At 51.1% G+C, this 17,475-nt stretch overlaps 1 protein-coding gene across 1 annotated transcript in view; it reads left to right on the forward strand.

The window, feature by feature from the left end:
• LOC135535997 (glypican-6-like) overlaps positions 1-17,475 on the forward strand; it is a 179,600-nt gene that overhangs the window by 96,699 nt on the left and 65,426 nt on the right. Inside the window, exons 5-6 of the mRNA XM_064962393.1 lie at positions 5,897-6,019; positions 9,255-9,284. Coding sequence (XP_064818465.1) covers positions 5,897-6,019; positions 9,255-9,284 — 153 coding nt within the window. The remainder of the gene's footprint in view (positions 1-5,896; positions 6,020-9,254; positions 9,285-17,475) is intronic.

Genomic DNA, 17,475 nt, shown 5'->3' on the forward strand with positions numbered 1-17,475 from the left:
GAGGTCTACTACACCTGTTGTATTCAGCATTTCACTGCGAGGTCTACTACACCTGTTGTATTCAGCACTGTGAGGTCTACTACACCAGTTTTATTCAGCATTTCACTGTGAGGTCTACTACACCTGTTGTATTCAACATTTCACTGTGAGGTCTACTACACCTGTTGTATTCAGCATTTCACTGTGAGGTCTACTACACCTGTTATATTCAGCACTGTGAGGTCTACTACACCTGTTGTATTCGGCATTTCACTGTAAGGTCTACTACACCTGTTGTATTCAGCATTTCACTGCGAGGTCTACTACACCTGTTGTATTCAGCACTGTGAGGTCTACTACACCTGTTGTATTCAGCATTTCACTGTGAGGTCTACTACACCTATTGTATTCAGCATTTCACTGTGAGGTCTACTACACCTGTTGTATTCAGCATTTCACTGTGAGGTCTACTACACCTGTTTTATTCAGCATTTCACTGTGAGGTCTACTACACCTGTTGTATTCAGCATTTCACTGCGAGGTCTACTACACCTGTTGTGTTCAGCATTTCACTGTGAGGTCTACTACACCTGTTGTATTCAGCATTTCACTGTGAGGTCTACTACACCTGTTGTATTCAGCATTTCACTGTGAGGTCTACTACACCTGTTGTATTCAGCATTTCACTGTCAGGTCTACCTACACCTTTTGTATTCAGCATTTCACTGTGAGGTCTACTACACCTGTTGTATTCAGCACATGTGACTAATACATTTTGATTTGATTCTGGATCTGATTTCTGTCACACTATGACCAATGAGCTACTATATACTCAATGCACATCACTAATAGTGTGGTTAGTATGAGTGTTGAAACACTGCTCAGGTGTTCCACAGGGTTAACCCTAACCCTAACCCTAACCCTAACCCTAACCCTAACCCTAACCCGTGTTCCACAGGGTTAACCCTAACCCTAACCCTAACCCTAACCCCAACCCTAACCCTAACCCTAACCCTGTGTTCCACAGGGCTCCTAACTCCCTAACCCAACCCTAACCCTAACCCCAACCCTAACCCTAACCCTAACCCTAACCCGTGTTCCCAGGGTTAACCCTAACCCCCTAACCCCCGTGTTAACCCCAACCCCAACCCCAACCCCAACCCCAACCCTAACCCTAACCCTAACCCTAACCCCAACCCTAACCCCAACCCTAACCCCAACCCCAACCCTAACCCCAACCCTAACCCTAACCCTAACCCTAACCTGTGTTCCACAGGGCTCCTAACTCCTAGGTCCCCCTAAGGTTCAGGGCCTAAAGGTCCCTAACCCCAACCCTAACCCTAACCCGTGTTCCACAGGGCTCCTAACTCCCTAGGTCCCTAACCTAACCCTAACCCGTGTTCCACAGGGCTCCTAACTCCCTAGGTCCCTAACCCTAACCCCAACCCGTGTTCCACAGGGCTCCTAACTCCCTAGGTCCCTAACCCTAACCTAACCCCAACCCGTGTTCCACAGGGCTCCTAACTCCCTAGGTCCCTAACCCTAACCCTAACCCTAACCCGTGTTCCACAGGGCTCCTAACTCCCTAGGTCCCTAACCCTAACCCCAACCCGTGTTCCACAGGGTCCTCCTAACTCCCCCTAACCCTAACCCTAACCCGTGTTCCACAGGGCTCTAACTCCCTAGGTCCCTAACCCTAACCCTAACCCGTGTTCCACAGGGCTCCTAACTCCCTAGGTCCCTAACCCTAACCCTAACCCTAACCCGTGTTCCACAGGGCTCCTAACTCCCTAGGTCCCTAACCCTAACCCTAACCCTAACCCGTGTTCCACTCCCAGGGCTCCTAACTCCCGTGTTAGGTCCCTAACCCTAACCCTAACCCCAACCCGTGTTCCACTCCAGGTCCCTAACCCTAACCTCCTAACTCCACAGGGCCCTAAGGTCCCTAACCCTAACCCTAACCCGTGTTCCACAGGGCTCCTAACTCCCTAGGTCCCTAACCCTAACCCTAACCCTAACCCGTGTTCCACAGGGCTCCTAACTCCCTAGGTCCCTAACCCTAACCCCCTAACCCGTGTTCCACAGGGCTCTAACTCCCTAGGTCCCTCCCTAACCCTAACCCTAACCCGTGTTCCACAGGGCTCCTAACTCCCTAGGTCCCTAACCCTAACCCCCTAACCCGTGTTCCAACCCTAACCCTAACCCTAACCCGTGTTCCACAGGGCTCCTAACTCCCTAGGTCCCTAACCCTAACCCTAACCCGTGTTCCACAGGGCTCCTAACTCCCTAGGTCCCTAACCCTAACCCTAACCCTAACCCGTGTTCCACAGGGCTCCTAACTCCCTAGGTCCCTAACCCTAACCCTAACCCTAACCCGTGTTCCACAGGGCTCCTAACTCCCTAGGTCCCTAACCCTAACCCTAACCCTAACCCGTGTGTTCCACAGGGCTCCTAACTCCCTAGGTCCCTAACCCTAACCCTAACCCTAACCCGTGTTCCACAGGGCTCCGACCTGTTAATGTTTAATTAGTGTTTCATATCATTTATCATATAGACTTCTGCTATCCTGACGATGCAAGCTGATCAATTCATCAGAGTAATTATAACTTTTAAAATGTTCTCTTTGTTGACAAACTCTCTGTTTGTAAGTACTAGGTACGTTTTGTTTTTAAAGAGAAGCTTGTTTTTTTTGTTTGTTGATCAGGCCCATTCTGGACAAATATTTTAACTTTCAGGACATGACCATAAAACTCAATATTATCTGCCTTGGAATTTAGAACTCCATAACAGAACCTCTACATTCAGTAAGGTTCCGTTCAATAAGACTCTTCAGAACAGCTGACACCCTGGTGTCTGTTGGCCTTGTGTCTAGAATGGATACCATTTAAGTCAGACGGGGTGAGTTAAGTCCACGGTCAATATGATGGAGTTTCAGAAAGTCCGAATGGTTTCGTAACATTTCTCTCAAATGTAATCCTGTATTGGGAAATTGTTTACAAACCCCCATGCTGCTGAACGAGGCCAAACCACAAATTCCAGTGTAGTATGAATCACGACATGAGTCAAGCTGTTCCAGGAGCAGACTGATGTTTCTGAGGAGATGGGTGTCTCTGCCCGTCGCCTCCTCCCCTCTCCCTCCCCTCTCCTCCCCTCTCCTCCCTCTCTCCTCCCTGCTCCTCCCCTCCCTCCCCCTCTCCCTCCCTGTTCCTGCTCCTCCCCTCCTCCTCCCTCCCTCCCCTCTCCCTCCCTGCTCCACCCCCGTCCCCTCCTCCCTGCTCCTCCCCTCTCCTCCCCTCTCCCTCCTTGCTCCTCCCCCGTCCCCTCCTCCCTCTCCTCCCCTCTCCCTCCCTGCTCCTCCCCCTCCCCTCCTCCCCCTGCCCCTCTCCCTCCCTCCTCCCCCGTCCCCCTCCTCCCCTCTCCTCCCCTCTCCTCTCCCCTCTCCCCTCCCCTCTCCTCCCCTGCTCCTCCCCTCTCCCTCCCTGCCCTGCTCCCCCCCTCCCCTCCCCCCCTCCCCCCTCCCTCCTGCTCCTCCCCCCTTCCTCCCCTCCCTCCCCCCCTTACTCCCCTGCTCCTTCCTCCCCCTCCCCGCTCCTTCCTCCCCTCTCCTCCTCCCCCCTCTCCCTCCCTGCTCCTCCCCTCCCTCCTCCCCCCGTTCCTTCTCCCCCCTCCTTCCCCGTTCCTTACTCCCCCTGCCCCTTCCTCCCTCCCTGTTCCTTCCTCCCCCTCCCCCCGTACCCTCTCCTCCCCCCTCCCCTGCTCCTTCCTCCCCCCCTCCCCGTTCCTTACTCTCCTCCCCTCTCCCTCTCCTCCCTCATTCCTTACTCTCCTCCCCCCCTTACTCCCCTGCTCCTTCCTCCCCCTCTCCTCCCCCGTTCCTTACTCTCCTCCCCTGTCCTCCCCTCTCCTCCCCAATTCCTTACTCTCCTCCTCTCTCCTCCCCCGTTACTCCCCTGCTCCTTCCTCCCCTCTCCTCTCCCCTTCCTTCCTCCCCTCTCCTCCCCCATTCCTTGCTCTCCCCTCCTCCTCCGTTCCTTCATTCCTCCCCCTCCTCCCTTGATCCTTCCTACCCCATGCTGGGCTGTAGGTCTACTGAATGGCTCTGGGCTGTAGGTCTACTGAACGGTGCTGGGCTGTAGGTCTACTGAATGGTGCTGGGCTGTAGGTCTACTGAATGGTGCTGGGCTGTAGGTCTACTGAATGGTGCTGGGCTGAATGGTGCTGTAGGTCTACTGAAGGTCTACTGAATGGTGCTGGGCTGTAGGTCTACTGAATGGTGCTGGGCTGTAGGTCTACTGAATGGTGCTGGGCTGTAGGTCTACTGAATGGTGCTGGGCTGTAGGTCTACTGAATGGTGCTGGGCTGTAGGTCTACTGAATGGTGCTGGGCTGTAGGTCTACTGAATGGTGCTGGGCTGTAGGTCTACTGAATGGTGCTGGGCTGTAGGTCTACTGAATGGTGCTGGGCTGTAGGTCTACTGAATGGTGCTGGGCTGTAGGTCTACTGAATGGTGCTGGGCTGTAGGTCTATCTGAATGGTGCTGGGCTGTAGGTCTACTGAACGGTGCTGGGCTGTAGGTCTACTGAATGGTGCTGGGCTGTAGTGGTCTACTACTGAATGGCGCTGGGCTGTAGGTCTACTGAATGGCTCTGGGCTGTAGGTCTACTGACGGTGCTGGGCTGTAGGTCTACTGAATGGTGCTGTAGGTCTACTGAAAGTGCTGGGCTGTGTCTACTGAATGGGCTGTAGGTCTACTGAATGGTGCTGGGCTGTAGGTCTACTGAATGGCTGGGCTGTAGGTCTACTGAATGGTGCTGTATGTCTAGTGAATGGGCTGTAGGTCTACTGAATGGTGCTGGGCTGTAGGTCTACTGAATGGTGCTGGGCTGTAGGTCTACTGAATGGTGCTGGGCTGTAGGTCTACTGAATGGTGCTGGGCTAAATAGGTGGGCTGTACTGAATGGTGCTGCTGTAGGTCTACTGAATGGTGCTGGGCTGTAGGTCTACTGAATGGTGCTGGGCTGTAGGTCTACTGAATGGTGCTGGGCTGTAGGTCTACTGAATGGTGCTGGGCTGTAGGTCTACTGAATGGTGCTGGGTCTACTAAATGGTGCTGGGCTGTAGGTACTGAATGTTGCTGCGCTGTCTACTGAATGGTGCTGGGCTATAGGTCTACTGAACGGTGCTGGGCTGTAGGTCTACTGAATAACTGGGCTGTAGGTCTACTGAACGGTGCTGGGCTGTAGGTCTACTGAATGGTGCTGGGCTATAGGTCTACTGAATGGTGCTGGGCTGTAGGTCTACTGAATGGCTCTGGGCTGTAGGTCTACTGAACGGTGCTGGGCTGTAGGTCTACTGAATGGTGCTGGGCTGTAGGTCTACTGAATGGTGCTGGGCTGTAGGTCTACTGAATGGTGCTGGGCTGTAGGTCTACTGAATGGTTCTGTAGGTCTACTGAATGGTGCTGGGCTGTAGGTCTACTGAATGGTGCTGGGCTGTAGGTCTACTGAATGGTGCTGGGCTGTAGGTCTACTGAACGGTGCTGGGCTAGGTCTACCAGCTGGGCTGGTCTACTGAATGGTGCTGGGCTGTAGGTCTACTGAATGGTGCTGGGCTGTAGGTCTACTGAATGGTGCTGGGATAGGACTGAATGGTGCTGGGCTGTAGGTCTACTGAATGGTGCTGGGCTGTAATGGTGTCTACTGAATGGTGCTGGATTATTATTGCAGGAGGTCTACTGAATGGTGGGAGGACAGACTGAAGTACTGGATTATTATTGTCAAATCGGTTGATATTTAAGGAGTTGAGGTTGACTTTTAGATAACAGGACTCCTCGATATGACTCAGGTAAAGTAGGTTTGGACAGTTAACAGGGTGTGTCTCTATGTGGTCTTTCAGGTGTTCCAGGGTGTGGTCACAGCCGTCTGGGATGGGCAGCAGCAGATCAGCCAGGGGGATCTCTGATGTCTTCAACGCCCGATTCAGACCCTACAGCCCAGAGGAGAGACCCACCACGGCCGCTGGCACCAGCCTGGACAGACTGGTAAGAGATGAGGACAGGGAGGAGGACAGACTGGTGGGATAGGAGGACAGGGAGGAGGACAGACTGGTAAGAGAGGAGGACAGGGAGGAGGACAGACTGGTAAGAGAGGAGGACAGGGAGGAGGACAGACTGGTAAGAGAGGAGGACAGGGAGGAGGACAGACTGGTAAGAGTGGAGGACAGGGAGGAGGACAGACTGGTAAGAGAGGAGGACAGACTGGTAAGAGAGGAGGACAGGGAGGAGGACAGACTGGTAAGAGAGGAGGACAGGGAGGAGGACAGACTGGTAAGAGTGGAGGACAGGGAGGAGGACAGACTGGTAAGAGAGGAGGACAGACTGGTAAGAGTGGAGGACAGGGAGGAGGACAGACTGGTAAGAGAGGAGGACAGACTGGTAAGAGAGGAGGACAGGGAGGAGGACAGACTGGTAAGAGAGGAGGACAGACTGGTAAGAGGAGCGGGAGGAGGGCAGGGAGGAGGACAGACTGGTAAGAGAGGAGGACAGGGAGGAGGACAGACTGGTAAGAGAGGAGGACAGACTGGTAAGAGAGGAGGACAGGGAGGAGGACAGACTGGTAAGAGGAGCGGGAGGAGGGCAGGGAAGGGATACTCTACTCTAGACATTTCCCCTTACCATGAGTCCTGTATCAGATATATTTCACCCACCTGATGGTTGATGTTCGGGTTGGGGGTAGGATCATCTGACCCTCGATCTGTGGTTAGGGGAAGGAGAAGGAAGGGTGGCAGGGAGAGAACCACTCTAGTCTCAGATATAGACAGGAGACCAGAATCTTCTATATCAGACCAACGTTATAGAAGTCTCTGGAAGTGTGAAATCATACTGTCTACTGAGAGAACCAGCAGAGAGATAGTTTGCGATTAAATCACTTTTATGTTATCCCCTGAGTCCTTCTGGGGAGATGACAGGATGGTGGGAGACCGAGGGTGTGTATGAGTCAACACAGAGCCATGACCTGAACATGGAACTGACGATTCAACAGAGAGGAGGGGCTGGAGTCCAAAATGGCACCCTATTCCCTATATAGTGCACTAATTTTGATGGTCCCCTTCAAAAGTTGTGCAGAATAAAGGGAATGGGGCTCCATTTGGACCCCAGCCCCTCCTCTCTGTTGAATCCTCAGTTCCATGTTCAGGTCATGGCTCTGGGTTGACTCATACCCTCGGTCTCCCACCATCCTGTCATCTCCCCAGGGGAGAGTGAAGTGTGCAGGGATAAGTGTGCTCTCTCCTCTTAAGCGCTCTCTCACTCTACTGTTACCTTGGTGGTCAAACCCTGGAGGGTTTTATGGGAACAAAGGGCTGGTGGTGACATCATGGAGGGTTTTATGGGAACAAAGAGCTGGTGGTCACATCATGGAGGGTTTTATGGGAACAAAGACCTGGTGGTCACACCATGGAGGGTTTTATGGGAACAAAGAGCTGGTGGCCACACCCTGGAGGGTTTTATGGGAACAAAGAGCTGGTGGTGACACCATGGAGGGTTTTATGGGAACAAAGAGCTGGTGGCCAAACCCTGAAGGGTTTTATGGGAACAAAGGGCTGGTGGTCTCATCATGGAGGGTTTATGGGAACAAAGACCTGGTGGTCACACCATGGAGGGTTTTATGGGAACAAAGAGCTGGTGGTCACATCATGGAGGGTTTTATGGGAACAAAGACCTGGTTGTCACACAATGGAGGGTTTTATGGGAACAAAGAGCTGGTGGTGACACCCTGGAGGGTTTTATGGGAACAAAGAGCTGGTGGTGACACCCTGGAGGGTTTTATGGGAACAAAGAGCTGGTGGTCACACCCTGGATGGTTTTATGGGAACAAAGAGCTGGTGGTGACACCATGGAGGGTTTTATGGGAACAAAGAGCTGGTGGTGACACCCTGGAGGGTTTTATGGGAACAAAGAGCTGGTGGTCACACCATGGAGAACAAAGAGCTCAAGGAAACAACATATGCATGTCAATACATATTTACATACCTATTTTCAACACCCAATTTTCTTTGGGAACTTGAAAAATTCATATATTACCCTCCGGGATGATAAATTATCCCTCTGGGATGATACATTACCCCTCCAGGATGGTACATTACCCCATCCATGATGATGACATTATCCCTCCATGATGATACATTATCCCTCCATGATGATACATTATCCCTCCAGGATGTCACATTACTCTCCGGGATAATACATTACCCCATCCAGGATGTTACATTACCCCTCCCGGATGATACATTATCCCTCCATGATTTTCTTTTATCCCTCCATGATGATACATTATCCCTCCAGGATGTCACATTACCTCTCCGGGATAATACATTACCCCATCCAGGATGTTACATTACCCCTCCCGGATGATACATTACCCCTCCAGGGTGTTACATTACCCCTCCAGGATGTTACATTACCCCTCCAGGATGTACATTACCCTCCAGGATGGTACATTACCCCTCCAGGATGGTACATTACCCCTCCAGGACAGTACATTACCCCTCCAGGACAGTACATTACCCCTCCAGGACAGTACATTACCCCTCCAGGACAGTACATTACCCCTCCAGGACAGTACATTACCCCTCCAGGACAGTACATTCCCCCTCCAGGACAGTACATTACCCCTCCTGTACATTACCATTACCCCTCCAGGACAGTATATTACCCCCTCCAGGACCCCTCCAGGTGCATTACCCCTCCAGGACAGTACATTCCCCTCCAGGACAGTACATTACCCCTCCAGGACAGTACATTACCCCTCCAGGACAGTACATTACCCCTCCAGGACAGTACATTACCCCTACAGGACAGTACATTACCCCTCCAGGACAGTACATTACCCCTCCAGGACAGTACATTACCCCTCCAGGACAGTACATTACCCCTCCCGGATAGTACATTACCCCTCCAGGATGATAACACCAGGACATTGTCTTAGAGAAGATAACATTGAAAGGATAATTGTAATATAATGTGTTATAGTACATAATGATTGAGGCAGGTGTAATAACATGAGTTGAGAGGTGCATAGTCTCCCAAAGAGAGAGGAGGCAGGGGAATTGAATATCTTGCCAGAACTATTTATCACGTTCTATGGTTGCTATTGGTTTCCAGACTAATGCATGTATTCATAGCCTTCCTTGCATTGTATATGTTTTATTTCTCTCTCTGTGTCTCTCTCTCATCTGCCTTTCTATTAAATCCCTCTCTTCTCTGTTTCTGCTCCCAGAGGACAGTGTGGAGGACAATGCAACACAGCGTAAGCCTTCCTTCCAATCTGCCTCTTACCTCATGTCATCTGTCTTGTGGATCTGTCCTGTCCTCTTCCTACTTGTCAACATTACTCTCAGAGAGATATCTCTAATGTCTGATGCTGCTACAGGAGGCTGTAGTCTAGATGTACAGCTGTAGTGTGATGCTGCTACAGGAGGCTGTAGTCTAGATGTATAGCTGAAGTGTGATGCTGCTACAGGAGGCTGTATAGCTGAAGTTGATGCTGCTACAGGAGGCTGTAGTCTAGATGTAGTGTCTGATGCTGCTACAGGAGGCTGTATAGCTGTAGTGTCTGATGCTGCTACAGGAGGCTGTAGTCTATGTATAGCTGTAGTGTCTGATGCTGCTACAGGAGGCTGTAGTCTAGATGTAGTGTCTGATGCTGCTACAGGAGGCTGTATAGCTGTACATGTCTGATGCTGCTACAGGAGGCTGTGGTCATTACCCCTGCTACAGGAGGCTGTAGTCTAGATGTAGTGTCTGATGCTGCTACAGGAGGCTGTATAGCTGTAGTGTCTGATGCTGCTACAGGAGGCTGTAGTCTAGCTGTATAGCTGAAGTGTCTGATGCTGCTACAGGAGGCTGTAGTCTAATGAAGTGTCTGATGCTGCTACAGGAGGCTGTATAGCTGTAGTGTCTGATGCTGCTACAGGAGGCTGTAGTCTAGCTGTAGTGTTGCTGCTACAGGAGGCTGTAGTCTAGATGTAGTGTCTGATGCTGCTACAGGAGGCTGTAGTCTAGATGTAGTGTCTGATGCTGCTACAGGAGGCTGTAGTCTAGCTGAAGTGTCTGATGCTTACAGGAGGCTGTAGTTTAGCTGAAGTGTCTGATGCTGCTCCAGGAGGCTATAGCTGCAGTGTGTGATGCTGCTACAGGAGGCTGTATAGCTGTAGTGTCTGATGCTTCAGGAGGCTGTAGTTTAGCTGTATGCTGAAGTGTCTGATGCTTACAGGAGGCTGTATAGCTGTAGTGTCTGATGCTGCTACAGGAGGCTGTAGTCTAGCTGTATAGCTGAAGTGTCTGATGCTGCTACAGGAGGCTGTAGTTTAGCTGCAGTGTGTGATGCTGCTACAGGAGGCTGTAGTCTAGCTGTAGTGTCTGATGCTGCTACAGGAGGCTGTAGTCTAGATGTAGTGTCTGATGCTGCTACAGGAGGCTGTGGTCTAGATGTAGTGTCTGTGCTGCTACAGGAGGCTGTAGTCTAGATGTAGTGTCTGATGCTGCTACAGGAGGCTGTATAGCTGTAGTGTCTGATGCTGCTACAGGAGGCTGTAGTCTAGCTGTATATAGTGTCTGCTACAGGAGGCTGTATAAGTGTCTGATGCTGCTACAGGAGGCTGTAGTCTAGCTGTATAGCTGAAGTGTCTGATGCTGCTACAGGAGGCTATATAGCTGCAGTGTGTGATGCTGCTACAGGAGGCTGTATAGCTGTAGTGTCTGATGCTGCTACAGGAGGATGTATAGCTGTAGTGCTGAAGTGTGATGCTGTACAGATGTTTAGAGTGTCTGATGCTGCTACAGGAGGCTGTAGTCTAGATGTATAGCTGTGTCTGATGCTGCTACAGGAGGCTGTGTATAGATGTAGTGTCTGATGCTGCTACAGGAGGCTGTAGTCTAGCTGAAGTGTCTGATGCTGCTACAGGAGGCTGTAGTCTAGCTGAAGTGTCTGATGCTGCTACAGGAGGCTGTAGTCTAGCTGAAGTGTCTGATACTGCTACAGGAGGCTGTCTAGATGTATAGCTGTAGTGTCTGATGCTGCTACAGGAGGCTGTAGTCTAGATGTTTAGCTGTAGTGTCTGATGCTGCTACAGGAGGCTGTATGTTTAGCTGAAGTGTCTGATGCTGCTACAGGAGGCTGTAGTCTAGATGTATAGCTGTAGTGTCTGATGCTGCTACAGGAGGCTGTAGTCTAGATGTATAGCTGTAGTGTCTGATGCTGCTACAGGAGGCTGTAGTCTAGCTGTAGCTACAGGAGGCTGTAGCTGTAGTGTCTGATGCTGCTACAGGAGGCTGTAGTCTAGATGTGATAGCTGCTACAGGAGTGTCTGATGCTGCTACAGGAGGCTGTAGTCTAGCTGTAGTGTCTGATGCTGCTACAGGAGGCTGTAGTCTAGCTGTAGTGTCTGATGCTGCTACAGGAGGCTGTAGTCTAGATGTAGTGTCTGATGCTGCTACAGGAGGCTGTAGTCTAGCTGTAGTGTCTGATGCTGCTACAGGAGGCTGTAGTCTAGCTGAAGTGTCTGATGCTGCTACAGGAGGCTGTAGTCTAGCTGTAGTGTCTGATGCTGCTACAGGAGGCTGTAGTCTAGCTGTAGTGTCTGATGCTGCTACAGGAGGTCTGATGCTGCTACAGGAGGCTGTGGTCTAGCTGTCTGATGCTGCTACAGGAGGCTGTATAGCTGTAGTGTCTGATGCTGCTACAGGAGGCTGTGGTCTAGCTGTAGTGTCTGATGCTGCTACAGGAGGCAGGAGGCTGTCTGATGCTCTACAGGAGGCTGTAGTGTCTGATGCTGCTACAGGAGGCTGTAGTCTAGCTGTAGTGTCTGATGCTGCTACAGGAGGCTGTCTGATGCTGCTACAGGAGGCTGTGTCTAGCTGTAGTGTCTGATGCTGCTACAGGAGGCTGTAGTCTAGCTGAAGTGTCTGATGCTGCTACAGGAGGCTGTAGTCTAGCTGAAGTGTCTGATGCTGCTACAGGAGGCTGTAGTCTAGCTGTAGTGTCTGATGCTGCTACAGGAGGCTGTGGTCTAGCTGTATAGATGTGTCTGATGCTGCTACAGGAGGCTGTAGTCTAGCTGTAGTGTCTGATGCTGCTACAGGAGGCTGTAGTCTAGATGTAGTGTCTGATGCTGCTACAGGAGGCTGTAGTCTAGCTGAAGTGTCTGATGCTGCTACAGGAGGCTGTAGTCTAGATGTAGTGTCTGATGCTGCTACAGGAGGCTGTAGTCTAGCTGTAGTGTCTGATGCTGCTACAGGAGGCTGTAGTCTAGATGTAGTGTCTGATGCTGCTACAGGAGGCTGTGGTCTAGCTGTAGTGTCTGATGCTGCTACAGGAGGCTGTAGTCTAGCTGAAGTGTCTGATGCTGCTACAGGAGGCTGTAGTCTAGATGTAGTGTCTGATGCTGCTACAGGAGGCTGTAGTCTAGCTGTAGTGTCTGATGCTGCTACAGGAGGCTGTAGTGTCTGATGCTGCTACAGGAGGCTGTGGTCTAGCTGTAGTGTCTGATGCTGCTACAGGAGGCTGTAGTCTAGCTGTAGTGTCTGATGCTGCTACAGGAGGCTGTGGTCTAGCTGTAGTGTCTGATGCTGCTACAGGAGGCTGTAGTCTAGATGTAGTGTCTGATGCTGCTACAGGAGGCTGTAGTCTAGATGTAGTGTCTGATGCTGCTACAGGAGGCTGTAGTCTAGCTGTAGTGTCTGATGCTGCTACAGGAGGCTGTGGTCTAGATGTAGTGTCTGATGCTAGGAGGCTGTGGTCTGTAGTGTCTGATGCTGCTACAGGAGGCTGTAGTCTAGCTGAAGTGTCTGATGCTGCTACAGGAGGCTGTAGTCTAGCTGAAGTGTCTGATGCTGCTACAGGAGGCTGTAGTCTAGCTGTAGTGTCTGATGCTGCTACAGGAGGCTGTAGTCTAGATGTATAGTGTCTGATGCTGCTACAGGAGGCTGTGGTCTAGCTGTAGTGTCTGATGCTGCTACAGGAGGCTGTAGTCTAGCTGTAGTGTCTGATGCTGCTACAGGAGGCTGAGTCTAGATGTGTCTGATGCTGCTACAGGAGGCTGTAGTCTAGATGTAGTGTCTGATGCTGCTACAGGAGGCTGTGGTCTAGCTGTAGTGTCTGATGCTGCTACAGGAGGCTGTAGTCTAGCTGTAGTGTCTGATGCTGCTACAGGAGGCTGTAGTCTAGATGTAGTGTCTGATGCTGCTACAGGAGGCTGTAGTCTAGCTGTAGTGTCTGATGCTGCTACAGGAGGTCTAGCTGTAGTGTCTGATGCTGCTACAGGAGGCTGTGGTCTAGCTGTAGTGTCTGATGCTGCTACAGGAGGCTGTATAGCTGTAGTGTCTGATGCTGCTACAGGAGGCTGTAGTCTAGCTGTAGTGTCTGATGCTGCTACAGGAGGCTGTAGTCTAGATGTAGTGTCTGATGCTGCTACAGGAGGCTGTAGTCTAGATGTAGTGTCTGATGCTGCTACAGGAGGCTGTAGTCTAGCTGTAGTGTCTGATGCTGCTACAGGAGGCTGTGGTCTAGATGCTGTAGTGTCTGATGCTGCTACAGGAGGCTGTGGTCTAGCTGAAGTGTCTGATGCTGCTACAGGAGGCTGTAGTCTAGCTGAAGTGTCTGATGCTGCTACAGGAGGCTGTAGTCTAGCTGTAGTGTCTGATGCTGCTACAGGAGGCTGTAGTCTAGATGTATAGATGTAGTGTCTGATGCTGCTACAGGAGGCTGTAGTCTAGATGTAGTGTCTGATGCTGCTACAGGAGGCTGTGGTCTAGCTGTAGTGTCTGATGCTGCTACAGGAGGCTGTAGTCTAGCTGAAGTGTCTGATGCTGCTACAGGAGGCTGTAGTCTAGATGTAGTGTCTGATGCTGCTACAGGAGGCTGTAGTCTAGCTGTAGTGTCTGATGCTGCTACAGGAGGCTGTAGTCTAGATGTAGTGTCTGATGCTGCTACAGGAGGCTGTGGTCTAGCTGTAGTGTCTGATGCTGCTACAGGAGGCTGTAGTCTAGCTGAAGTGTCTGATGCTGCTACAGGAGGCTGTAGTCTAGCTGTAGTGTCTGATGCTGCTACAGGAGGCTGTAGTCTAGATGTAGTGTCTGATGCTGCTACAGGAGGCTGTAGTCTAGCTGTAGTGTCTGATGCTGCTACAGGAGGCTGTAGTGTCTGATGCTGCTACAGGAGGCTGTGGTCTAGCTGTAGTGTCTGATGCTGCTACAGGAGGCTGTATAGCTGTAGTGTCTGATGCTGCTACAGGAGGCTGTGGTCTAGATGTAGTGTCTGATGCTGCTACAGGAGGCTGTAGTCTAGATGTAGTGTCTGATGCTGCTACAGGAGGCTGTAGTCTAGATGTAGTGTCTGATGCTGCTACAGGAGGCTGTATAGCTGTAGTGTCTGATGCTGCTACAGGAGGCTGTGGTCTAGATGTAGTGTCTGATGCTGCTACAGGAGGCTGTGGTCTAGCTGTAGTGTCTGATGCTGCTACAGGAGGCTGTAGTCTAGCTGAAGTGTCTGATGCTGCTACAGGAGGCTGTAGTCTAGCTGTAGTGTCTGATGCTGCTACAGGAGGCTGTAGTCTAGATGTATAGCTGTATTGTCTGATGCTGTTACAGGAGGCTGTAGTCTAGATGTAGTGTCTGATGCTGCTACAGGAGGCTGTGGTCTAGATGTAGTGTCTGATGCTGCTACAGGAGGCTGTAGTCTAGATGTAGTGTCTGATGCTGCTACAGGAGGCTGTAGTCTAGATGTAGTGTCTGATGCTGCTACAGGAGGCTGTAGTCTAGCTGTAGTGTCTGATGCTGCTACAGGAGGCTGTGGTCTAGATGTAGTGTCTGATGCTGCTACAGGAGGCTGTGGTCTAGCTGTAGTGTCTGATGCTGCTACAGGAGGCTGTAGTCTAGCTGAAGTGTCTGATGCTGCTACAGGAGGCTGTAGTCTAGCTGTAGTGTCTGATGCTGCTACAGGAGGCTGTGGTCTAGCTGTAGTGTCTGATGCTGCTACAGGAGGCTGTATAGCTGTAGTGTCTGATGCTGCTACAGGAGGCTGTGGTCTAGATGTAGTGTCTGATGCTGCTACAGGAGGCTGTAGTCTAGATGTAGTGTCTGATGCTGCTACAGGAGGCTGTAGTCTAGATGTAGTGTCTGATGCTGCTACAGGAGTCTGTATAGCTGTAGTGTCTGATGCTGCTACAGGAGGCTGTGGTCTAGATGTAGTGTCTGATGCTGCTACAGGAGGCTGTAGTCTAGCTGTAGTGTCTGATGCTGCTACAGGAGGCTGTAGTCTAGATGTATAGATGTATTGTCTGATGCTGCTACAGGAGGCTGTAGTCTAGATGTAGTGTCTGATGCTGCTACAGGAGGCTGTGGTCTAGCTGTAGTGTCTGATGCTGCTACAGGAGGCTGTAGTCTAGCTGAAGTGTCTGATGCTGCTACAGGAGGCTGTAGTCTAGATGTAGTGTCTGATGCTGCTACAGGAGGCTGTAGTCTAGCTGTAGTGTCTGATGCTGCTACAGGAGGCTGTAGTCTAGCTGAAGTGTCTGATGCTGCTACAGGAGGCTGTAGTCTAGATGTAGTGTCTGATGCTGCTACAGGAGGCTGTAGTCTAGCTGTAGTGTCTGATGCTGCTACAGGAGGCTGTAGTGTCTGATGCTGCTACAGGAGGCTGTGGTCTAGCTGTAGTGTCTGATGCTGCTACAGGAGGCTGTATAGCTGTAGTGTCTGATGCTGCTACAGGAGGCTGTGGTCTAGATGTAGTGTCTGATGCTGCTACAGGAGGCTGTAGTCTAGATGTAGTGTCTGATGCTGCTACAGGAGGCTGTAGTCTAGATGTAGTGTCTGATGCTGCTACAGGAGGCTGTATAGCTGTAGTGTCTGATGCTGCTACAGGAGGCTGTAGTCTAGATGTAGTGTCTGATGCTGCTACAGGAGGCTGTAGTCTAGATGTAGTGTCTGATGCTGCTACAGGAGGCTGTAGTCTAGATGTAGTGTCTGATGCTGCTACAGGAGGCTGTGGTCTAGCTGAAGTGTCTGATGCTGCTACAGGAGGCTGTAGTCTAGCTGTAGTGTCTGATGCTGCTACAGGAGGCTGTAGTCTAGCTGTAGTGTCTGATGCTGCTACAGGAGGCTGTAGTCTAGATGTATAGATGTATTGTCTGATGCTGCTACAGGAGGCTGTAGTCTAGATGTAGTGTCTGATGCTGCTACAGGAGGCTGTGGTCTAGCTGTAGTGTCTGATGCTGCTACAGGAGGCTGTAGTCTAGCTGAAGTGTCTGATGCTGCTACAGGAGGCTGTAGTCTAGATGTAGTGTCTGATGCTGCTACAGGAGGCTGTAGTCTAGCTGTAGTGTCTGATGCTGCTACAGGAGGCTGTAGTCTAGATGTAGTGTCTGATGCTGCTACAGGAGGCTGTGGTCTAGCTGTAGTGTCTGATGCTGCTACAGGAGGCTGTAGTCTAGCTGAAGTGTCTGATGCTGCTACAGGAGGCTGTAGTCTAGATGTAGTGTCTGATGCTGCTACAGGAGGCTGTAGTCTAGCTGTAGTGTCTGATGCTGCTACAGGAGGCTGTAGTGTCTGATGCTGCTACAGGAGGCTGTGGTCTAGCTGTAGTGTCTGATGCTGCTACAGGAGGCTGTATAGCTGTAGTGTCTGATGCTGCTACAGGAGGCTGTGGTCTAGATGTAGTGTCTGATGCTGCTACAGGAGGCTGTAGTCTAGATGTAGTGTCTGATGCTGCTACAGGAGGCTGTAGTCTAGATGTAGTGTCTGATGCTGCTACAGGAGGCTGTATAGCTGTAGTGTCTGATGCTGCTACAGGAGGCTGTGGTCTAGATGTAGTGTCTGATGCTGCTACAGGAGGCTGTGGTCTAGCTGTAGTGTCTGATGCTGCTACAGGAGGCTGTAGTCTAGCTGAAGTGTCTGATGCTGCTACAGGAGGCTGTAGTCTAGCTGAAGTGTCTGATACTGCTACAGGAGGCTGTAGTCTAGATGTATAGCTGTAGTGTCTGATGCTACTACAGGAGGCTGTAGTCTAGATGTATAGCTGTAGTGTCTGATGCTGCTACAGGAGGCTGTAGTCTAGCTGAATTGTCTGATGCTGCTACAGGAGGCTGTAGTCTAGCTGTAGTGTCTGATGCTGCTACAGGAGGCTGTAGTCTAGATGTATAGATGTATTGTCTGATGCTGCTACAGGAGGCTGTAGTCTAGATGTAGTGTCTGATGCTGCTACAGGAGGCTGTGGTCTAGCTGTAGTGTCTGATGCTGCTACAGGAGGCTGTAGTCTAGCTGAAGTGTCTGATGCTGCTACAGGAGGCTGTAGTGTCTGATGCTGCTACAGGAGGCTGTGGTCTAGCTGTAGTGTCTGATGCTGCTACAGGAGGCTGTATAGCTGTAGTGTCTGATGCTGCTACAGGAGGCTGTGGTCTAGATGTAGTGTCTGATGCTGCTACAGGAGGCTGTAGTCTAGATGT

Source organism: Oncorhynchus masou, unplaced genomic scaffold, assembly GCF_036934945.1.
Source record: "Oncorhynchus masou masou isolate Uvic2021 unplaced genomic scaffold, UVic_Omas_1.1 unplaced_scaffold_542, whole genome shotgun sequence".
Classification (NCBI taxonomy): Eukaryota; Metazoa; Chordata; class Actinopteri; order Salmoniformes; family Salmonidae; genus Oncorhynchus; species Oncorhynchus masou.